General features: G+C 42.0%; 1 protein-coding gene and 1 long non-coding RNA gene across 3 annotated transcripts in view; one reads left to right on the forward strand and one right to left on the reverse strand.

Moving 5' to 3' along the window:
• PLCG2 (phospholipase C gamma 2) overlaps positions 1-24,663 on the forward strand; it is a 147,411-nt gene that overhangs the window by 111,290 nt on the left and 11,458 nt on the right. For both annotated transcript variants that reach the window (XM_033128135.1, XM_033128134.1), the window contains exons 26-31: positions 1,703-1,805; positions 3,223-3,432; positions 4,954-5,099; positions 6,063-6,177; positions 7,145-7,312; positions 15,253-15,341. In XM_033128135.1, the coding sequence (XP_032984026.1) occupies positions 1,703-1,805; positions 3,223-3,432; positions 4,954-5,099; positions 6,063-6,177; positions 7,145-7,312; positions 15,253-15,341 (831 nt within the window). The remainder of the gene's footprint in view (positions 1-1,702; positions 1,806-3,222; positions 3,433-4,953; positions 5,100-6,062; positions 6,178-7,144; positions 7,313-15,252; positions 15,342-24,663) is intronic.
• LOC117034807 (uncharacterized) lies at positions 3,507-6,204 on the reverse strand. Its single transcript, XR_004425140.1, has 3 exons — positions 6,049-6,204; positions 5,285-5,372; positions 3,507-3,634 (listed from the first exon to the last, which is right to left on the reverse strand). It is a non-coding gene; the product is annotated as an uncharacterized LOC117034807 (long non-coding RNA).

Below are 24,663 nucleotides of genomic sequence, written 5' to 3' on the forward strand. Positions count from 1 at the left end.
GGGTCAGCTGCCATCAGCCTGGTCTTCCCTTCTCTCTGGGGTGCCTCACCTCTTGGCCAGTCTCTGGCTACTGTGTCTCACCCTTTGAACATCCTGGAGTGAAGTTCCACTTTTTTAGAAGGCTTTCTGCAGCGGGCTGGTGGGATGAACGAGCACCCTCCCTGCCAGGGCCTGCCGTTTTTTCCTTTCCCAGAGTCTAGTCAGAGGCCTCTCAGGTGGGTCCTCATTCTTCCCAAAGCTTCCACACCATCACCAGTCCCATGGGATGAAACCATGAACTTGTGGTCCACAGGCTGTTTGCTCCCACTTTTCCTAATGGGAGCATCTCATCTGCTATCTCGGGCCTCCAGTGCAGTACTGATCTGTGGCACAAGGGGGCGCCACGGTCCCAAGGTTCATTTGAAAGATCGTTTCCCCCATCTCCTCATTGCCCGGTTGAACAGTTGTCATGATATGTATGGCACCATTTGCCAGCATGTGACCCTCCTCAGCATGTGCTCATATTTGTGATTCTGGGCCCCTTTCGCTGAGAATGGAGAAAAAGACCAGGGAGGAAGCCCTTTGCAACTATTCTCCATAGACTTTTTCCTGAGGCCCCCGAACCTCTCCTGAGCGTGGGCCGAGTGTAGAGCTCAGAGTGGTACAGGCATGGTGATGATACTCTCGTCCTGGTCCATCCTGGCTCTCCACTTCTCTTCATGAAGAAAAATGTGACATCCCTTGAGGGTTCCCTGCTGCTTTCTCTCCTCTCCTACCTGAAGGCTTCTGAAATTAAGCTTAGGTGTTGAAGGCAACGAGTCTGTCTTTGATCTACATTCCTCTTTAATTGGTTTTTTACATTTGCTAAGATTTCATGAGAAAAAGTTTAAAGTCTTATTATACAGAGGATGCCAAAAAAATGTATATGCATCTGGGGATGAAAACTTCCCATTTTGCTGTTTTAAGAATGTGCCAAGTGCTTATTCTGCTAACTCCTGTCTCACGTGCACATTGTTCGGTAGACTGATGGAAATGGATTTGACAGCGGCTCCTCCAAGCGGAAATGGTTCCCAAGTCCCTGGCATGTAGCCTGGGCCCAGGGGAACCTGGGATGTAGCCGTGATGGGGGAAGTCAGAGGTAGGAGGAGGCTGTGTACATTGCAGAGACGAGGGATGCAGGACACAGCAAGTTATGATGACAGGGACGCTTTGGTCCACAGAGCCCAGGAGGACATGAGGTCATGGGGTTGGAGAACTACAATGGGATGAACTACAAGAGTGTCGTTTTAGGGGAAGGGATAGGGCAGGAAGCCTAGAGCTGAGGGTTAAGGAGAGTGGGGTACTGGACAGACACCAATCCTGGGTGGAAACTACTTGGTCAAGAATTTCGGCAGGAAGAGAAGGAAAGAGAAGAGAGGTAGGGAAAAGGAAAACATCCAACGACAGAGGGTGCCCCAAAAAATGTATACACATTTTAAGAGAGGAAAAAACTGTGTCAAAATTGTAATACTATGTACCGATAACCAAAGATGAATCCAAGTCATATGTATACATTTTTTTGGCACCCCCTGGTATATTAAAGATCTGAGCAGGCGGGAGGGAGGGCCAAGAGGAGAGGAAGGGACTCAGAGGGATGGAAAAGTCCTGCCAGGTGAGCTAGGAGGATGGGATTTCTCAGGTGCTGGCTTGAGCGCTGAAACTAAAGATGGTTGGCCCCAAACAGGAGAACAACATGAGGTACTGGGAGAAGAACCAGTCAATCGCCATCGAGCTCTCGGACCTGGTCGTCTACTGCAAACCAACCAGCAAGACCAAGGACAATTTAGGTACTGTCTCCCATGACTCTGTCTCCTGACACGGTGAAAACTCTGGTTTCCTTTTGTGTCACAGGGCACAGTGAGTGTGGTCTCTACTCCTTCTTAACTGCTCTAGGCGGAACCTGCCCTTGAGTTTATCCTAGGGCCACAGTGCTGACGAAACAGCCTCTGTGGTATCTTCAGGAAAAGCCTCGCATAGGGTGAATTAGTTTCCTATTGCTCTGTTACAAGTTACTACAAACTTGGTGGCTGAAATCAACATATTTGTTCTCTCATAGTCCTGGAGGCCAGAAGGCTGAAATCAGGGTATTGACAGATTTTAGCCACTCCCTCCAGGGGCTGTAGGGGAGAATCTGTTCCTTGCTCTGGTGGCTGCGTCACTCCAATCTCTGCCTCTGTGGTCAAATGGCCTTCTCTTCTATGTGGTCAAATCTCTCTCTACCTCCCTATTATAAGGACCCTGTGGTTACATTTAGGGTCTGGATAATCTCCCCATTGTAAGCTCCTTAATTTAAGCACATCTGAAAAGTCTCTTTTGCCATACAAAACTACATATTGACAGGTTCCAGGGATCAGGACCCAGTTATCTTTGAGGGCCATGATTCAAACAGAAGGATTAAAACATAATCTTCTACCAAATTCTCTGAAGTATACAGTTCTTTGATCTAATAATGATCCTGTTCACATTTTCTTCCCCCTTTCTTTGAGCCTTTTGAGCAACTCCTATCTTTGATCTCACGAATCTGTGATTCCAGGACAAGGCCAGCGAAACAGTACTAAACCCCAGAGTTAATGGTCCCTGGGCACCTCCACGTGCAGGGAGAGGTGCCAGGCTCTGCAGGTTTGGGGGCTGTCCCACCACAGCCCGATGTGAAGAAGCAAAGCTTCACCCAAGCAAAGAACTGTTTGCACGTTCCCAACCCTCTCCTCCCACTCATTCTCCCTCTCCCCTCTCACGTCCCTTCCTGCGGGCCATTGATTCTGCCTCCACCAAGAGCTTGGCTCACTCATCTGTGTTTCCAACATCTGTGATGAGGAAGCCAGATGTACCGTCTGGTCCTTCACTCCTAAGATCTCCTCCTACCTGCTGATCCCTGAGGCCATGCCCCCACCCTCCCTTCTTCTACAGTTGTACCACTTTTGTGTTTTCTTGTGGAAGGCTGTTGATAGTTTTAAACAAAAAAGAAAACGACAGCAATCCAGACACAAAGGCTGTGGGAAGACTGGGCTCCCTTTTACTATCTGGGATTCGCAAAGGGCGGGAGCCTGCAGCAGCCCCAGGTATGACATCATCATTAGAACCATGTGCCTGTCTTGTCAGGGACAGACATTCCTGGCTTCATGGTACAACCCGCTCATCCAGCCTCTGCCTTGAGACTGTGCGTGAGACGCAGAATAAATGGTGACTCCTTCTCTGTGTGTGCAGAAAACCCCGACTTCCGAGAAATCCGCTCTTTTGTGGAGACAAAGGCTGACAGCGTCGTCAGACAGAAACCCATCGAGCTTCTGAAGTACAATCAAAAGGGCCTGACCCGCGTTTACCCAAAGGGACAGAGGGTAGACTCCTCCAACTACGATCCCTTCCGCCTCTGGCTCTGTGGCTCCCAAATGGTGGCGCTCAATTTCCAGACTGCAGGTAAAGGGGGACTGATGGTGGCCAGCAAATCCAAGATGGTGACGGTGCTGTTCCAGGCACTGTCTGCTGGGGCCACCAGTGGGACATAGCGTCCCGGAATGTTTGATTTGTCTTAGGAACGGTTCAACCAACACACTAGTGAGAGGCCCATCAGTTGAATGGAGTGATGAAGGGGCTTGAGGGGGACGCCTGACGGCCGGCCCTGTGATGGCAAGAGACAGACACTGAGTTAGTCTGGTTTAAGAGAGAAAGGAAATGTATTATCTCGTGTAATAAAAAAGGCTAGGAGTTGAGCCAGCTTCAGGCACAACTGGATCCAGGTGTTCAGTGGCTTTCCTCAGCACGCTTTCCTCTTGTCCTGTCTCGTCTCTCTTTGAAGCCTTCACTCTCAGACTCTCTTCCAGACATATTCACATGCTGGGAGAAACCAACATGCAAAACTCTTTTACACAAATGGTAGCGTAAGTCACGGTGGTTTGCACTATTGTTAATTCAAGCCTCTTTGGGGGATCTGTTCATCAGTAGTGTCCTTTCTATTGTTTTTATGTCTGCAGAGGATTCCACTGAATGGAACCACCCTTTATGCAACCGTTGCTAAGGCACATTGGAGTTATTCCCCATCACTTGCTATCACAGCTGCACTGCCTTCTGTAATAACCTTTTGTGAGCGTCGTTTCACAGATGTGGGAGTGCATCTATGGGACAGAATTCTCAGGAGGGCAGGGTGGGTCAGACAGCACTGGCATTTCGATCAGCTTGGCCCCGACAACAACCAGTGAACATTTGGACCCAGGGGTGCCTGAGCTGAGACACTTGGCCACGGGCCTCCAGACAGTTTGTGGGTGGAAATTCAAATGGATAAAGCGTTTACATACACCCTTTCAGCATAACGTCCCCAACTTAGTTTTGTCAATCTTGGCCCATGTGATAGGTGAAAACTGATGGTACATTGTCGTTAGAGCACCCCTTATTGGTATCGCTCTTATAAATCACACGACCCCATTGCTCATGTATTAAGGAAGTGTTTGCCTTTTCTTTTCCACAAACGTCTGTTGATGCTTCTGACCCAGTTTTTCTAATGGGCTGTAGGTATTTATAGCACGCATTTATCAGATCTCTTAGATAAATATATACATCTAAAGTCATTTGAGTTAAAATGATTTTTCTTTCCACAGCATGTCTGAACTTACGGGAAAATGTTTCTATGTAGAAATTTTTAGCTTTGAGTAATAGATTCTAATAATTTTTTTTTTAATGGTTCTAGATTTTGTGTCATACATACTTGGAAAGGTGTTCCCTGGTCTGAGACTTTTTTCCAAAGCCCATATTTTCTTCCAATAATACGGGTTTCCAGTGGATTTCTTTAAAAACTCATTTTCTTTGAGTTAGATATCTAGCTTAACAACTGACTCAAATTATTTTTGGAAAAATGTGTCAATCACTTCTGACCCAGCACCGCCTGGCCCAGGAGGTGAGCCTTTTCCTGCCTCACTTACAGCAGCGGTGCCCTTTCCTTCCCAGATAAATACATGCAGATGAATCACGCCTTGTTCTCACTCAATGGGCGGACAGGCTACGTCCTACAGCCCGAGAGCATGAGGAACGAGAAGTATGACCCCATGCCACCTGAGTGCCAGAGAAAGATCCTCATAACCTTGACTGTCAAGGTAAGGCCACCCCCCGCCTCCTTCTCCCAGGGAGTCAGGGCTGTGGCACTGGGAGGGCCCAGCCCTGTGCCTAGTCACACCTGTTGTGGGACATGGTCTGAGCATCTTAAATACAGTGTACTCCAGGGTCATTTTAGAGGGAAAGGGGCGGGAGATAGTCCCCAAATTCATCTCGGTCACCTTACCCGTGTCATCTGCTGGGCTAAGGTATGAATCCATCCCTTGTGGGGTCCAGCAGGTTATCTCCTGGGTCCCCATGAGGACATTTTCTGGCTAGAAACAGAAGGAAAGAAAGCATGTGGGAAATGGCCATTGCGTCTTCATGGAAGGGAGCGTTTTCCTCCCCAGTGGCCAGAGTTAAGGGTGGAAGCTTTTAAAAATTCATTCAACTTTCAGAAAATGTGTTGTCTCTGTAAGAATGTTTGTTTTCTACCTCTTTTGGAAACTATGCAAAGTAGAGGGATAAATTACATTTCTCCTAAGATTAAAGAAGAAAAACAATGAAACTTTTGTAACCAAAGGTCTTTGAAAGAAGATCAATTACAAGAAGACTGTCATGTACTCTCCCCATCCTTTGGGAGCTGGGAAAGCCAGTGACTAAATGCTCTGTCTTTGAGGGTGCCCCCTGGGTGGATGTTTCTGTGCTCAGGTGAGGACCACCTGTTGAGTCTGATGGCATGGGGCCTCTGATCCTGGCTCATCTTAACAGCTGTGGGAATCCACCCCAACTCTCCATTCCCATTTCCTCATCCACGAGAAGGCAACAGTGGTGGTGTCCACCTCAGAAGGTTGTTAGGACTTCTCCAGTGGAGGATCTGAGGCTGGCTTTGAACTCATGCAGTCTGACTCCAGAGCCCAAACTGAGCTCCGTGCTAGCCCATCCATTCAGCACTTGTTACTCTACCAGTGAGAACTTGTTAGGACAGATCTGGGAGAATTCAGTCCTTACCTTTGGTGTCCTAGGTTCTCGGGGCTCGCCACCTCCCCAAGCCTGGACGAAGTATTGCATGTCCCTTTGTGGAGGTGGAAATCTGTGGAGCCGAATATGACAACAACAAGTTTAAGACGACAGTTGTGAGTAAGTTGCCTGGGTCCTTTCTTCCCTTAAACTTCCAGTGAGTAGAGTCACACGGTGGGGATGCTATTCACTGGGGATTTTGTAATGTGCTTTGGTTGCCCAGGTCTTTTCCTTCATCCCTCTTGCTCCTGCGTTCAGCTCAGGGAGGGGAAACAAAGGGCCATGTGATTAAATAGTTGGACTTGTACCCGGTGCTGCGTTTCTCTGCCTGTACCTCATGCCAGACAAGGCTGTTGCTCTCTGCACTGTGACACTAGGGGGGATCCTCTCTGTGCAACAGCCCCCATCTGCTTCCGCCAACTGAGTCCCAGACTAAGAAGCAGAGACACAGAGAGGATGTGGCTCCCTGACCCAAAGGCTGCAGCCTGACCTGGGTGATCTTTTCCCACAGAGGGCAGGGAGGCTAAGAGAAATGCTTGTTCTTCTGTTTGAAGCCAGGAAGGGGCTGTGGGCCTGGTGAGACCCGGGATCACTGCCCCTGGGGAAAGGTAGCATAGTGAACAACTCACATGTTGACCAGTGAAACTGGCATTTATGGAGGGTGGCAGGTTGACTACTTGCCTTGCTCTAGGAAGCTGATTTTCCGTTGACAACTACAGAACCCACGCTGGTTCTGCCTCTTCAGAGAGCCGAATCCACTCCTCTCCCATCTCACCTCTTCCAAACCCACCTGTTCCAGCTGGGTCGTTTGCCACCTGTCCCTTCCACCTCCCAGGTAGTGGAGATGGGAGCTGTAGAAAGGGGAGGTGGTCTCCTCCCCGTCCTTACTGAGGGCCGGGCCTGTTACAATAGCTTTCCCAGGATTGCTACTGGAAAAAAGATTATTCGGATTTTCTTAGATCTTGGCATAGATGCATGTTTACCCAGTTGCTAAGGAGATTTAAAGCCAATGAACGTGGAGATGGTTTTTTGGGGGGTGGGGGGGCAGGACGAATGGGACCTCTAATAAGCTTTGATCACCTTCCAGATGACAATGGCCTCAGCCCTGTTTGGGCTCCAACGCAGGAGAAGGTGACATTTGAAATTTATGACCCGAACCTCGCATTTCTGCGCTTTGTGGTATACGAGGAAGATATGTTCAGCGACCCCAACTTTCTGGCTCATGCTACCTACCCCATTAAAGGCATCAAATCAGGTAAGAGGCATTTTAAGGAAGATGTTCCATTTAGGCTAGCGTTGTTCTTTGCTCTGTGCTGCTGGCTTCAAAAAGAATGAAAGAGCATTTTCCTGGTGTTTTAGGAAATGCCTGCAAAACTGGCTAGGGGGCTTGAACAGCTGCGCTTGCGGTAGTTCCCACGAGCTGGCATGTGTGCAGCCCATCATTTAGCACGCACAGGGGAAGGTGATGAGATGGGGTGCTGGGCCCTTCAAGTCAGGTGTCTGCCTGCAGAATTGGATTATTAGTTGATTTTCCACCTGGCCCTGTGGTTTGATTTCATCTGGAAAGGTGAGAAGCTGTTTGCCTAGCCTCAGCCAGGGCTCGGGGTTTACGTACATCTGGTTGGCTCTCCCACCCTCTCTCTGGCTGGGAAGGAAAAGGCCCTTAGCAACTGCTGTGAGTTCTAATCGTAGGTCCACCTCCCCGGGTCATCCTGGGCAAGTTACTGAAGCTTTCAGAACTTCCCCTTCCTTCTGTAAAATTGAGATGATTTTCTTCTTCCAGTTGTTGATTTTCTTCCATGCCTAACAAAACACAAAAACCCTTAATGCTTTGAGAAGGGTCATTTTGTGTTTGCCTGGGACCACGCCAAGCTGGGTCCTGTGACCAACTCTTAATTATCAGGAGATGGAGTCCCACCCAACAAGGCAGATAGACTCACTCCCCCAGGAGAGGCGATTTGGGGCCATTTATCCAAGGTGCTACTTTGTAAATGTGATTATGCTTATCTTGTATACAGTTTCTCTAATTTACTTTCCTGCTGGATTTTACGTAGAATGTTTGACAACCAGGCCCTCACTCGTCAGATTCCATTTGTTTCCTCCCTTGTTTGAGACATAAGATCCTTCTAGATTCCTCATGAGGTTATTGTTCCTGTTTCCTAAGCATTATTTTTTTCAAGTGAAAAAGTTCACTCTCATTTTAGTGATTTATGTACAAAGATAGTTTTTTCTCTTGATGTTGTTTTGAAACCTTGGATCCTGTTTTGTGGTGTGTTTTTTTCCTTCCCCTCAACGTGGAACATATCAGTCATTCCCTAAACTTCTACCTTTCGTATTAGTGTCATAAATGTGATCATTTCCACCACGAGGCACTTGCCTCATTAGGCATGCTGGGGAGTCTGGAAAATACAGGTTGCCGAGCCCATCCCGAGGTGTGGATTCACCCTGTGCAGGGTGGGACCTAGGAATGTGCATGTTTAGACAGCGCCTCAGATGGCCCTGGGATGGCACGTGGAGAAAACTGAGTGAGACCGTGGCTGCCCCTCTTATCATCAGGGAAACAAATTCCTAAGCAAATGAGTAGATTAAGAACCTGAGAAATGTTTAAACAGCCTGATTTTTTTTTCTCTAGCGTTTTAGAAATATTGAGCTTCCTAATTAAATAAATAATAACAGCGGGTACTCATTTGTAAGGCGAAGATATTTGGCAACCCCTCTTGGTTCACTTCCCCACACTAAACTATGTTAAACCCAGCAATTTAGCTGCAGTTGTTAACTTTGTAACGTGCCTCTTTTACATTAGCCAAATAAATTAAGGCTTAAGACAGATTTAGTTTTATAGTTAGGAATAGGGTGCCCCCCCATTCCTAACCCACGTCCACTGTTCTCACCTTGCACAGGTGGGCGGCTCTGCTGTTGCCCCTCGTTACCCACGTCCTCTTAAAGGATAAGGGACCTGAGCACTGCAGCCCCTCCCAGTGCCTTGGAGAGAGGTCGGAGTTCATGAACTCTCTTTACTGGCCACCCAATTGTGTCAATTCATCTAGAAAATGCTATGACTTAGCTTGGAGATTTAACAAAGAACAAAATCTCAAGGATGATGAAAACTGACCCTTCCCCCAACTGTGAGATAGTAAGGACTCTCTCTCTCTGTCTCTCTCTCTCTGTCTCTCTCTCTTTCTCTGTTCCAGCTTCTAACACTGCCTGGCACATTCATATTCATGGAGGCAGTGAAATAAAATGAATAATCCTTTGAGCCTAAGGCAATGGGGGCCTTCCAAACTCAAAAATAAACTGCCCTTTGTCATTAGGGACGCACTTAAGCTTTTAAGCCAGCTGGAGCTCGGGAAGGAAGAAAAACATCATTTATTGTGTTAGTTAGGTGCCTTAAACTCTTTCTTTTAATCCTCACAGCAACCCTGTGAAAGGGGTTTTAGCATCTCCACTTTTAACTATGAGCACATTGGGGGGGCCTAGAGATGTTGATTAACTTGCTCAAGGTCACAACCTGTAAGACCAGAGCTGGATCCAAACCCAGGAATGTCTGACTTCAAACCCCAGGTTCTCCCTACTGTCCAGGCTACCCTGGAGGCACCTCCTAAGCCAAAATACTGATCTTACTTCCAAAGAGCTCTCTAGTTCCCTTTCCTCTGTGACACAACTAACATCAACAAGAGTGAAAACAGAATCAGACTCTATTTCGGAGGAACGAGGCAAATAGCTTTCAGTCCTGACGCCAACATGAAGGGGCTGCTCATAACCACGAGACGTGGGTAGTGAGAGGAGGTCCATGGAGACGGGGACATTCAGTAGAGGGCACAGAGCCCACCGCTCCAAATTCGGGGGCATGTGCTGAGTGCAACAATGCCACTTTGCGTGGAACCATGTTAGTAGAGGTTATGGGCTGCCGGGCAGCCTCTCTGGACACCATGCGTGCTCAGCATTCCGGTACGTTCTAATGGTCAGTCAACACCTAGACTAACACCTAGACGGACTAACTCCCCACTGTCCACAGAGCAGCTCATTAGAGATGCAGAATCCCAGGCCCCACCTCAGGTCTCCTGAGTCAGAATCTGCATTTTAGTAAAATTCGCAGGTGATTCACATCTGCTTTAAACTTAGAGAAGCACTAGGCCAGACAGCAAGAATTCTGTGGGTAGCCAGGCAAAAAAACAACAACCAGCAAACCGATAACCAACATTCTCGTCACCTGTAAGGGGTAAATAGGTCAGAAAACTTCTCTACAATAGTATTCAAGGAGAGCAATGTCCCCCCAAATCCTCCAGGTAAAAGAGTGTGAGCATTTTATACCCACTCACACTGTCACTCAAGCATAAAAGTAACAGGCAGATGCATTCAAACATGCACAGTTCAGGGATTATATGTTCCACGAGCTCATACTGAAGAAAATGAAAAAGGTGAGCATTGGAACATGTTTTAAAAATTTTGTGCATTTCACTGTGTGTAAATTTTTTTATCAGAAAAAGAACACTGTAAACAACTCTTGAGCTCTAGTTAATGAGATAAAGGCTGACATATTCAGGGTGACATGTACAGATACCTTCATCTTTGAAATACATACACACACATACACAATAGATTGGGGGGTGGAGAAATGTGATAAAACATGGGTAGTAGAGGTTAAGGGTGAGATCTAGGTAGTGAGTGTGCAAGTGTTTCTTATAATATTCTTTTAGCTTTGCTGTATAAATGTCAGAAAAATACAACTAAGCATCCCTTTGTGGGAAAATTATGGTTACAAAATTGAACACACACCTTACACACCACGTCTAGTAGAAGCAATAGGGTTTACTCAAAATAGGGGAAGAAAAGGGAGAGAGGGCATGCTGATTTCCTCCTCGTTCGCAGTGGAAAGTGATTGATTCAAAAGATATTATTTAAAGGTTATAAATCAACTGATAGTATAAGAAGTTTTCTAAGAGAAGTAAGAATCATCATGAAACAAGCCCAAACCTGAATGATGGAAGGCACAGAGGAAATAGTGTCTGTGCATCGCTTTTCCTGGAGAATCAGTAGCCACAATGTACATAAAAGCTTTCAATTCAGAGAGGCGGGTCCAAGGTGGAAGCAGAGGTAGACGATGAGCTGGCCTCCTTCCAAGAACACATCAAATATACACCTGTATACAGAGCAGTTTTTCCTGAGACAACTGTGAGTCAATTGAACAGCTTTTGCACAATAAGCAAGAGAGAGAGAGACCTCATAGAGAAGGAGGGGAACCACGAGAGCTCCCTAGGAGCTGAGGGAACAACCCAGGACCGGAAGAACTGGTGATCTCCACTGTTTACGTTTCCCCTGAACATGGATAGCAGGCCAGAGCTCCATCCCGGTTCTCTGGCTGACCTGCAGGCTCCAGCCACCCCTCCTGGAGCTGGGTCCCCGGAGGGCACCATAGTGTGCCTACAAGGAGCCCCTCTACCTGGAGAATGACCCAGTGGGTACATCCACGTGGGCTGCGCACACAATGGGCTCTCTTGCCTGCAGAGCTAACAAAACGCTGTAGTACCGGCCAGTAGGGCTACACCGTCCAGAGAAAGTGTGGCGATAGTGGGGTGCTACCGGGTGCTCATGTGGGGCTGCCCCTCCTAGAGAGAGTGTGGAGCCAGCCAAACTCTGTGGTACCCTCATGCAGGACTGCCTCTTTCAGAGAAAGTGTGGCGATAGAGGGGCACTGCTGCCCATGGGGGCTGCCTCACCCCAAGAAAGTGTGGAGCTAGCAAAAGTTTGCAATGCCCACATACAGGGATGCCCATTGCGGAGTGAGTGGGGTGCTGCTGTGTGCTCACAAGGGAGGGAGAACTAGCAAAGTGCAACTGTGCATGCACACAGGACTGCCCCACCCTGAGATAGCCCGGATACAAGCCAGATACAAGCATGCAGAGCAGCCTCACCCAGAGTCTGCTCTGATCACAGACAGTTAAAGAAACAGGGCACACCAAGAACGCAACTAGCAGCTCCCTTAGCCCCACCTTGATTAGAAGAGCAAGGAAGCGTGTACACACCAGGCTGCCTCACCTGTAATCCATACCTTCAGGCCAAGAGACATACCAGGTACCATACGTGCCTGCCCTGGCTACAACTGGCCCGCCAAAACTATTCAACATGTAGCCTACACAGAGACCACTGTTTCAAGATTTGGAGGGATAACTATTCTATCCAACTTATAGGCACAAACACAGAAAGTCAAGCAAAATGGGAGACAGAAGAATATGTCCCAAATGAATGAACAAGAAAAAAACTCCAGCGAAAAACCCTAGTGAAACAGAGATAAGTAATTTGCCTGATAAAGAATTCAAAGAAATGGTCAATAAACTTGAGAATACAAGAGAGGAACTCCGAGAGCACTTCAACAAAGAGATAGAAAATGTAATAAAGAACCAATCAGAGAAGAAAAATACAGTAATTGAAATGAACAATACATTAGAAGCAATCCACATCAGATTGGTTAATACAGAAGAATGGATTAGCTACCTGGAAGAAGGAGTAGTGGAAATCACCCAATCAGAACAGCAAAATGAAAATATAAAATTTTTTGATGATGTTAGAGATTTCTGGGATAACGTCAAACCTCCTAACATTCACATTATAAGGATCCCAGAGAGATCCTTATAATGATTAATTAAATGAGAGAGAAAGGGACAGAAAGAATATTTGAAGAAATAATGTCTGATTAGGAAATTAGGAAAGAAAAACTTTCCTAATCTGGGGATGGAAACAGACATCCAGGTCCAGGAAGTACAGAGAGTTCTAAACAAGATGAACCCAAAGAGACCCACACCAAGATATATTGTAAATTAAAATGGCAAAAGTTAAGGGTAAAAAAGACAACCTTAAAGACAGCAAGAATGAAATATTAAGTCATATACAAGGGAAACCCATAAGGTTATCATCTGATTTCTCAGAAGCAACTAACTTTGCAGGCCAGAAGTGAGTGGAGGAGATATTTAAAGTACTGAAAGAAAGGAATCCACAACCTAGAATACTATGTCCAGCAAGGTTATCATTCAGAATTGAAGGAGAGATAAAGAGTTTCCAGACAAGTGAAAACTGAAGGAGTTCACAACCACTAAACCGGCCTTACAAGAAATGTGAAAGGGTCTTTATGCAGAAAAGGCCATAACCAGAAATAAGAAATTTAGGAAAGGAAAAATTTTCACTGGTAAAGCAAATATACAATCACCATAGTGAATCAACCACTTAAAAAACAATATGAATGTTCAAGGACAATAGTAACAAAATTAACTATAACTACAATAAACAATCGGGATACACAAAACAAAAAGATAAAAAACATGGTGTCAAAAACAAAGAGTGGTGGGGAGTAAAAATGTAGTGCTTTCAGCATATAACTGAACTGAAATGCTTATCAGATTAAAACATACTGCTATAGATATGGAAGGATATACATGGTAACCATAAACCAAAAACTTAACAAAAATACACCAAAAAATGAAGAGAAAGTAATCCAGTCTAAACACTAATGAAAACGATCAAATCAAAAGGAAAGAGATCAAGAAAAGGAGGAACAGTGAAGAAAAACAAAACAATGAAAAAACGATGAATAAAATGTCAATAAGCACATACCTATCAATAATTACTCTAAATGTAAATGGACTAAATGCTCTAATCAAAAGACATACGGTAAAAGAATGAATTTTTTAAAAAATGACCCATCTATATGCTGCTTACAAGAGACTCACTTTAAATCAAAACACACCCACACAAACTGAGAGGATGGAAAAATATATTCCATGCAAATAGAAATGAAAAGAACCCTGGGGTAGCAACACTCGTATCCAACAAAACAGACTTCAAAACAAAGAATGTAAAAAGAGACAAAGAATGACATAATTTTAAAGGGGTCAATCCAAGAAGAGAATAGAAGAGAATATAACAATTGTAAATATCTACACACCCAACATAGAAGTACCCAGGTATATAAAGCAAATGGTAATGAACATACAGGCAGAAATTAACAGTAATACCATAATAATTGGATACTTTAATACTCCACTTATCTCAACAGATGGATCATTGAGACAGAAAATTAATGAAGAAATAATGGCCTTAACTGTCAAATTAGACCAGTTTGAGTTGATAGACATTTATAGAATATTTCATACAAAAACTGTAGATTACATATTTTTCTCAAATGCACACGGAACATTTTCCAAGATAGATCACATACTAGGCCACAAAACAAGCCTCAATAAGTTAAAGAAGACTTAAATTATATCAAGCATATTTTCTGACCAAAATGGCATGAAACTAGAAATCAACTACAGGAAGCAAACTGGAAAAATCACAGATACATGGAGATTAACAACATGCTTCTAAACAACCAATGAATCAAAGAAGAAATAAAAAAGGAAATCAAAAACTACCTCGAGACAAATGTAGATGAAAACACAACCTTACAAAATTTATGGGATGCAGCAAAAGCAGTTATAAGAGGAAATATTATAGTTATACAGGCCTACCTCGAGAAGCAGGAAAAAATCCCTAATAAATAATATATATATAAAGCTTTCAAGTCAATCTAGGGCCATATAGTGAATCCCCAAGACACAATGTTAAATGTAAGATTCAGAATGGCTTAGGTCAGGGCACTTTCCTTTGTGATTTTAAAGGAAACTCAAACACATGCACAGATTATCTTGGGAAGATACTGTTAACAATGGTTCCTTCTGGAATAAGGCATTATGAGTGGGTGGGAGACTTTCACTTTTATTCTGGATTCTTTTATAGTAAATTAAAACAAGCCAACCAACCAACCTTTGAGATGTATAAACATTATTTAATGGATGGTAGTGGCCAGGGAATTCAGCTCTACCTCAACCCTCCTCTAAATAAACATTTAAATGACTGCCAGACATAGGACCTAATTGTAAATTGGGAAGGCTGTCAGAGGAGGAGGATCAATACTTCTCTGAACAGTGGAGGCACAGGAAGATTTCCTCCCATTGGAAATCTTTAAAGACACTCCCCGTCCTACACTCTGTAAAGGAAATGAATGTGAGGATTCATTACTCTTTTGAGTCTTTCGGCCTTAGGAGTATTTAAGGAATTGAACCACAGATGCAGCCACTCTAAATTCAATGTGTAATGTTCTGTGGGTTTTACTTTCTTCTGAGTAAATCATTGCCTTTGCATTGTTTTTCCATCCTGCTGCAGGATTTAGATCTGTTCCTCTGAAGAACGGGTACAGTGAAGACATTGAGCTGGCTTCCCTCCTGGTGTTCTGTGAGATGCGGCCAGTCCTGGTGAGTGGAGAAACGTGTTGGGGTTCCCTGCAGTACATCTGCTGGTGGGGGTGTAAATGGCCAATGAGTACAGTTGACGTACGGACTTAAACCCATTGAGAATTATCTAGCCAAACACGCCACATCATTACAGAAGAATTCTTTTCAGCTACAGATTTCCCCAGAGGTCCTAGGGTTTTGCTCCCAGCATCCATCCTTAAAGAATGTGGTACGATTCTACGAGTAGGCTACGGAGTTGCAAAACGTGAAGCTCTTTGGAAGTTCATCATAGTTTCATTTTAGCAAAAGCCTGGCAAGACGATGCTCTTCTAGATAAGTTCATCCTACCGGGTGCCTTTCTCTGCCTGTTGATCTTTGGTAATCCCTGAAAAGGTCTGAGAGCATCCAACAAGGCCTTGTCATGGCCTGTTCCTGGGAAAGAAATTCATGGACCGCAACTTTCCATAGTGAGTGCCACTCCTCTTGTGGTTCTCTATGCTGCTTGAGGAGCCTGCCTTCTCGGTCCTTTTGGTTTGACAAGTCCTTGAAGATATTTTCAGTCCATCCTTTAACCAGTTAGGGTAGACTTGGCAGAAAGGACTTGGCCTCCTTGAACCATGGAAGAGGATAAGATGGCTGAGGACGTAGCACTAAGCTGTGAGTAGTTCCGGTCTGGGGTTTGCTGGTGGGAGAAGATGTGGATACTTACTGTGATTCTGGAGCTTTAGAATCTCCTTGATGGCCTCTCACAGAGGATGAAACCCACTTGGCATGTGTTTTTGCAAGGCCTCATATGTGGCCAATAAGATCTCCCAAGATCTTCCCATCCCCCTACCACAAAACCCAGCATGGGCTAGGGGGGTTTTATGGTCACTCCAGTTCTCTTGGAATAACCTAGAAAAACTGTGGTTCTGGACCCCAGCAGGCTAACGTGGGCTTGGTCAGTGCTCCTGGATGCACATCTGGTTGTTCTCTGGGTAGAAAAGTCACAGCCTGTACGGTTCTTTAGGCTGTAAGAACTCAACAGTGGTTTGGAAGTTGCTTTTTAGGGAATTTCCAGAATATAGCTGAGTCCTACCAAATGGGGAAGGAGGATTACAGGGATGGGAAGCCGTTTAACAGCCATAGTCCATGCAGTAAAAATTCATGAACTTGACTCAGAGGAGAGATTAGGCTTATCTGCAGAGCTATTTCCCTTACATTCAGCTTTTGCAACCTTGATAGTTTTACACTCCAAAGCATTTTAGAAGCATTGAGATGGATGCAAAAATAAGTCAGAAAGCAGTAAAAACAGGAAACAGAGACTTAAAAGGCACATTAGGTGGGGGTCCTAGAACCTCAGTGACAGCCAAAGGCATCACTTTTTGTTGGTAAAAAATAAGTTCATGATGATGAAATTCTGTCTTAAAAGGATAAGGGGATGGAAAATGGAAAGTTCTCCATATTGAAACAAATTTTTAAATGTTAATGCTTTAGGCTGTCAAAATAAATGTAGTGTTTATGTGAATATTATAGTTTTCACTTGAACCTTAAATTATGGATCAAAAAAAATAACCTTTCGTGATTCTTACAATGATAGAAATGCTCAGTCATGAAAGTTTACATAAATTCTTCCCTTTACCAGGCAACTGAGTCAGCCAACGGGTCCTGTTGAGAATGCCCAAGTCTTAAATTTCTCCTCTTTTAGAATGAATTATGCATTTGTCAATCTATCATTAGTAAGACTATCTGAGGTCTTTAAGAAATCCATTAAAAGACTTAAGCCACAATATATTATTTTGTATAAATGGTTAAAAAAAACCGCACGCACGCATGCGCACACACACACACACACACACACACACAGCCCAGATTGTGTGGAAAGTATAGTATTATTATTTAGGGAAAGAGATGAGTAGATAAAGCTAGTATTTCATTTGTTTGCTTTCTTCCTTTCCTAGGCCAATGAATTCTTTATGGAAGTGTAATAATGATAATAATACAAATTCATGTATACATGTATACTTTTTTTTTTAAGTTTTTTTTTTTTTTTTTTAAAACTTTGACACCCTTGACATTTGGGGCCATATCATCCTTTGTGATGATGTCCAATGCAACGTAGGGTGTTTAGCAGCATCCCTGCCTTAGATCTACTAGATGCCAGTAGCACCCTCTCCCCTTGTATAACAGCCAAAACTATCTCTAGACATTGTCAAATGTCCCCTGGGTGGCAAAATCATCCTTTGTTGAGAACGACCACTTTAAAGCAAAATTTAAGCACTTTTCATACCATTACCTAATCTTCATTGACATTTAATGACTGACGGATTTTTCCATCAAGCTGATCAACCACAGATTAAGCATTCCTCTAAGCTGGGCATTTAGATGGAATCAGTTTACAGATAAGGCTCTCAGGAACATCTTCATGTTGTTAATCTTTCCTTCCTTTAATTCAGAAATATTTCCTTAGGATCGATTCCCAGATATGGAATTAGTAGGATCAGTTCATTTGGCAGGATGGTAAAATTGTAAAACCAGGGCCTCCAGCAAAAGCCTGGAAGAAGTAAGTTTGAAGACTCTTGGCGTTGTCAAGCTTTCCTCTCCCCAGTCCACTGAAGGATCTGGGATGCTGTTGCCTGGGGAAAGGAAACCAGTGCTGCTTCTCCGTGTACATAAAGCCCATTTGCAGACAATTCACAGAAAAATGAAGTGATACAAGTGGTGCAGATGGTCGTAGGAAAGCATTTGTATAGACACTGCTGTGCAAAGCTGTCGTAAACTTATTGGAAACATTATACATAATTTAAATAATTAGGTATCACTGGCAGCAGAGAAATTACTATATTTAAAAGAAAATGTGTTTACTCAGATTTGACTTCCTGTATGGGGGAAGCGTCACACACTGGGTACTGTTGGGGATGCCCCTGGAGTGTGGCAGAGAAGTGGGGGCATAGGGTGGGGTTCCAAGTGAAGTTGACTCACGCAGATCTGCTCTGTGAAGGAGTTTTGGCAGAAAAGCTGTCTGAGTAGGTGCCAATTTCGTATGTGCAAATTTCATTTCAGCTGCTGGTTTTCAAGCTTTTATGTAATTCCACATCTGTCACCTGGTTCTAAGCCACAGGTGCTGTTTGGTGTTTCTGCTCTGCAGTGTGATGAGGACTTGCTGGGTTGTGTTCCATAGACCTGGGATTTCTTGTTGCCCAAGGTCAAACCTTGTTTTATTTATCATCGTATCCTCTGTGAGGCCAGTGAGAGATTCTGTTAAACAGCTTCACAGGAGATTTATCTTAGTAAATGATTGATCCAGTGAGGGCCGAGATGGAGTTTACTCACAAAACATTTGCTGAGAGAGTTTAAAGTCTCGGAAAACTGTCAATAAGCATTATCAGCTCCTTCTGAAGAAGCCATTTACATGACACAATTACTTTATCAATTCTTAGACCTTTACTCAGCTGTGTATATGGTTTACAAAGAGTATTTTACAAAAAGTATTTTAAACGCCATTCTATTACCATTCTATTAATTTGAGAAGCAGGAAGAAGAACGGGGAGAAAAAATACCCATAAACAACCTGTACATAACCACTATTAGCATTTTGGTATACTATTTCCTTTGTCTGCCTGATAATTTTTTTGCATATGACATATCCATAGTTATATTCAACTGATACCTATGAAATGTGTGCCCTTTATCCACTTCACAGATGACTTTAAGCATATTTCTATGTTATTATATGATTTTCCAAGCCATTAATGCCTATTTCATCAGTGGGGATCCCTCATTCACTTAGCCATTCTCTCCCTGATGGACAGTTAGGTTGTTTGTAGTTTTTTTACTTTATAAATAATGGAAGTCTTTATATAACATTTTTTGATTAAAAATTATTTCCTGAGGCAAAGTATTTAGTAATGGAATAATAGATCAAAGAGAAAAAAAAAGACCATATAGTTTTGGATACATGTCGAATTGTTCTTTGAAAGAAAATAGTTTCTTTTAAGTTGATGTATTAGATCCAATATTGCTGTTAATTGGAAAGGGCCTCCACTCAAATGATCTAAACTTATGAGATTCAGAAGAATGGGACAGGAGAAAAGTATGGAAACTTGAATACTCCATTATTGATGGGCAAGCTGGCAGTACCTGGAGGATGCGTTTGAGAAAACTGGCTGCCCTCATTCTGGGGTGGACGGTGTTTAACTCTGCACTGGGTGCAAGGGGTGGGATAGCCTAGTGGAAGGACTAGGAAGCTGTGGTTCCTGGGGAGGGTTCCGCCAGAAGAGATGTGTGAATCCCTTTGCAGAAAGGCTAAGGCACATACTCTAGAATCCTAGAGGACCAGGAGGGGGAGCTGCACTCTGAGTTGGTCCTGGTTTTTGAGGTTGGGGAAGATTTTCTTACAGTTGGGAGACCCAGAGGCACAGAGAAAGACCCTCCTTGTGCTTTGACAGCTGAAGTTTGCCCGTTTGCCCAGTGTTGACTCAAAGAGCAGAAATTGCTGTGCCTGCCACCAAGACCCAACAATTTGACGTGACTACAGAACAGCAAACCATGAGCACACAGTGAAAAAAAAAAGAACTGGCACAGAGCCACAAGAGGAAGACAGACCCAGGTGGATACCTGGTACAGGTAGCTGACAGCTGAAGTCGAGCTGTTGGAAGCACCCGATGAGAACTCTATCACATAAGTCATAAGAGCTATTCAAGAATATCCAAGTAGAGAATCGAACAAGACTTTCTAGAATTTGAAATTTCTTGAATTTAAAAATCCACTACATAAACAGAGATTCACATCAGTGACCCAACATGTGGAAGAAATATCTCACAGTCCAGAGTAGTACTACCATGGATTTCATAAAGGAAAAGATAGGCTCAGAGGACAGATGCAAATGACCTAAGATGCGTGTTTCAAAGGAAAATGTAGAACAGAGATGGGTGGGGAGGTAGTAATGAAACAGTTAACAGAGGGAATTTTCTCTGATTTGCTGCTTGAGAGTACTTACTTGATTCCCAAAAGGATGAAGAGAAAGCACACCCACCCACCCCCAATTGTATTTTAGTAAAAGTTTTGAATTCCAAAGATAAATAAAAAACCTGAACTTGCCAACACACTATCATGTTTCCCCGAAAATAAGACCTAGCCAGACCATCAGCTCTAATGTGTCTTTTGGAGCAAAAATTAATATAAGACCTGATATTATATTATACCTGGTATTTTATATTATATTATATTTATTATATTATATTATACCCAGTCTTATAGTAAAATAAGAAGGGGTCTTATATTAATTTTTGCTCCAAAAGACACATTAGTGCTAATTGTCTGGCTAGGTCTTATTTTCAGGGAAACACGGTAAGTTATCTACAAAGAAAATCAAAGAAATCCAACATCAGACTTGTCAACTTCAGCATTGGAAACTAGAAGACAGTGGAATGCCATCTACAGACTAAAAAGACAGAAGAATTCAGTGTCTAGCCCCCCACATATCGAGGCAACACGACAGTATTTGTAGATGTGCAAGATTTTATATACCTCATGTATCCTACTCAAGGGTGACATCAAGAAAGCATCTCAATCAATGAAAACTGATCAGTAGAGAAATTTCTAGATCGGGAGATAAACAGACGAAAATAATAAATTTTGCAGATTGGTAACCACAAGAGTGCCACGGAGATACGAAAGACAGTTTGGGGAATATAATCAATAATGTTGTAAAGATTTTGTAGGGTATCTGATGGACACTTGTCTTATTAGGGAGACCACTTCATGGATGGTGTAGATGCCTGACCACTGCACTGAACACCTGAAGTTGAAGCTGAATAATAATGAATGTCAACTATAATTTAATACATATATACATAGTCATGGGATGTGGAGTACAGCATAGGGAATAGAGTCAGTGGAATTTTAACAGCTATGTACAATGTCAGAGGGGTAGTAGATTGGGGGAGGGAGGTTATCACTTTGTCTAACCAAAGCATTGTTTTGTATACCTTAAACTAATAAAAAAATAAATTTTGCAGTACAGTTAAATTTTACAGTATGATAACAGTCTGATTAAAATTTTGTGATGTTAGGTGTCACATAGGGTTCTTGAAATAGAAGAACCATTGTAATGAAAAATTTTGTAATAGTCTGGAATTGAAAATAATTAAGTACCAGCTGAACTCAGGAGTTAAGAAGTAAAATATAGGTGTCCTACAAAGTTTCAACTTTGATGCCTGGGGGATCAGTAGAAAAACAAAGCATTCTGCAAGGGGAGAGTTAATTCTGATATTTTGATGTAAAAAGAAAATGTAATGTTACTTAGGATTGTTAAAACACAGAAAGTAACCACTATAAGAATTGAAAAGCAGAGGCGAAATGAGAAAACAAAGAAGATACATAGGAACTTGAATCAAGAGAAGAAAAATAAGGAAAAGTATGAAAGAAGAAATTAATGAAAAATGTACAGTAATCAAAATGGAATGTATATAACTTATAGTTGAATCAATGAATAGGCTGAATTCTCTATTAGAAAAGCAGCAAAGAAATCTAACTGCACAACGTTTAGAAGAAATAAGCCTAAAACAAAAAAGGAAGAAAGGTTAAAAAAAAAACAGGAATGGAAGAGTTACTGGGAAAAACCGTGAAAGAAAAGTTCGTATCAAAGTAGAATTTAAGATCAAAAGTATCAAAGAGCTAAGAAGAACAATATGTAATGATAGAATATTTGGTTTACAAAAGGGATACAAGATATAAGTGGTTAATTAGGAAACACTGTGGTACCTAAATATATAAAACAAAAGCACCTATAAATACAAAGATTACTTTAAACAAATTACATAAAAGATCTTTCAGAATTTGAAAGGTTTAGTTATACAGAAAATCAGCAAGGACAGATGACCAAATTAATACCAACAAGTTTGATTTAAGAGACACACAACTTTGTGTCCTATAAGTGGATAATTTATACTGTTTTCTTCAATTTCTCAGAAACTTTATAAATTTGATTGCATACTTGGTCACAGAGAAAACCTTCATACATTTTAAAAAATAATGATTTCATAAGTCATTATTTATCTACAACCTGATAAAATTTGGAAGAAAATGAAAGATGGCCAAAATGTTTCCTGTTTAAAAATAACAAATTCCTAGATGAAATAAATTAGAACAAGTCAAGTAAATTGCACACAAAGTAGTAAAACATTTATGCCATAATTAATTATATTTAGAAGAACAAAGTACTTGCCTTAAAACCCACAGAAGACTTAAGACACATGCACTAATCATTCATCTTAAAAAATTTTTTAAACTTTCATAGACTAATAGGAACAAAGTAGGAGATAAAGACCAACTGAATGAAACACACACACAAAAACAAAGAGAATAGAAGAAAAAACAAATACTGATTCACTGAAAACACCACTGAAATAAACTCTGTGACTGCTTAATCAAGGGGCAAAGTAAGAGCAAAAACATACAAGAGTAAGTATTGAAAAGGAGACTGAACACCAAATAATGAGGATGTAAATAAATTTGAAAAGTGACAGCAAATGGGTGACTGCTTTGAAGAATGTAAAAGAGCTAAAATTGTTTCAAGAAGCAGTACAGAACTAACAAAGCCCTATAAGAAACTTTTGAAGGGTCATAAAACACCTATTGGATAAAACAGGTATCACATTTAGATGGTTTTATAGCTATGTTCTACTTGGAGTTGATTTTAATCCACTGAAGTCAATAGAAAAATGGAAATGCTCCAATCAATGTCTTGAAGCTAAATAACTTTCAAAATTGGAGAGAGTATGCCTTCCCTCCCCCTCATACAATCATAGATCGATGCTACTTCTGAATACAGATGTTAAAATACCAAAAGAAATTAGTCATTTTCAGCTATTTCCCAGAAGAACAATATATTACAACCAAGTAGTTTATTCTGCTAATGCAAGGATGATTTAACACTGGCACAATTAGCAATATGTTTAGTGAGAAACAGCAAAAACCGCTAGATGCTGCAAATACAACCAGTCAAATGAAATAATCAGTATAAATTGTGATGAAGCTATAAAACTATCTATTAACAACTTATGCTTATATATTTGAAAAAACAAAGATTCCAATTTTGAGGAGACTGATTTTTGTTTATCTTGTTTTTCTTACGTTTAACTGCTTTATTCTAGAAATAACAGTTGGAAATGTGGGGTGGGAAGCAGGGATAGATGGGAAATCTCATTCATGATATTAACAAAAACTATAACAACATATTAGGAGAAATTTAAATAAAGTGCATGGCTTATAAAGCAACACCTGAACATGTAGAAATATATATCAATCCTTCCAAAATTAATTTTTGATTGGAATAAGAAGTATCAGTATAAACTCACTTTAAAAAAATATAGAGAGATATACAAATAGGTAGATACAGAAATAAATGTGTGCTTGCATTGGTTACTATACATACATACATACATACATGCATACATACATGCATACATACTCTGGCTGTCTGCTGAGAAAGCCGAGAACCAATGACACCCCAGTAGCAATGAGCACACCTAAGCACCCACATTTTGCTTTCTAAATACCATTCTCCAGTAAAAGAAGTCAAAGCTCTATAGACCAGTGGTTGATTTCAGCATTGAGACATAAAATATAAAATGGACTATTTTGAAGTTCTCAAAGGGGCATAGCAGCCACCCCAAAAGAGTTCCTGGTGACCAAAGTTGGAACAATTTGAGCAAAATAATGATATTGGATTATAACCCATAGAATAAAACTATTCATTCATGGACGTGTGAATATTTACTAATTCAATGAGAGAGGAGATAGCTCCTATTTATAGAAGAATTCCGATGGAAAAATTGTGAAAGGAATGAAAGAAATCAAAAATCACCACTGGAACACCACAGTAAGTGATTGCTATGGGTAAGTTCTACCAATGGATGCTAAATTAGTGAGTGAAAGTTTGAGGAGAAACAGATATTTGCATAGTATCAAAGTATCTTCCTTCAAGAAATTTATTAATTGGAAAGAGAAAAATAGCAGCTTTACCGTGGATGAACCTGGCAGACACCATCTTGACCAAATGATCAACATTACCACTGGTGATAAGATGGATTTCCTGAGAAGGGTACATTGCTTCTGTGTTATTCTTGCCAAAGCTGCATAACCTCAAACAAATTATGAGAACACACCAGGCAAACCCAGAATTACTGACCAGTATTCTTCAAAAGTGTCAAGGTCACAAAAGATAAAAGAGGACTGAGGAAATGCCATAGATTGGAAGATTCTAAGCAGACACAGGAACTAAATGCAACATGGACAGAAAAAGGACATTAGTGAAAAAACCAGTGAAAACTGAATAAAATCTGTAGTTTAGGTAAGTAGT

The sequence above is a fragment of the Rhinolophus ferrumequinum genome, chromosome 15 (genome assembly GCF_004115265.2).
Source record: "Rhinolophus ferrumequinum isolate MPI-CBG mRhiFer1 chromosome 15, mRhiFer1_v1.p, whole genome shotgun sequence".
Lineage (NCBI taxonomy): Eukaryota > Metazoa > Chordata > Mammalia > Chiroptera > Rhinolophidae > Rhinolophus > Rhinolophus ferrumequinum.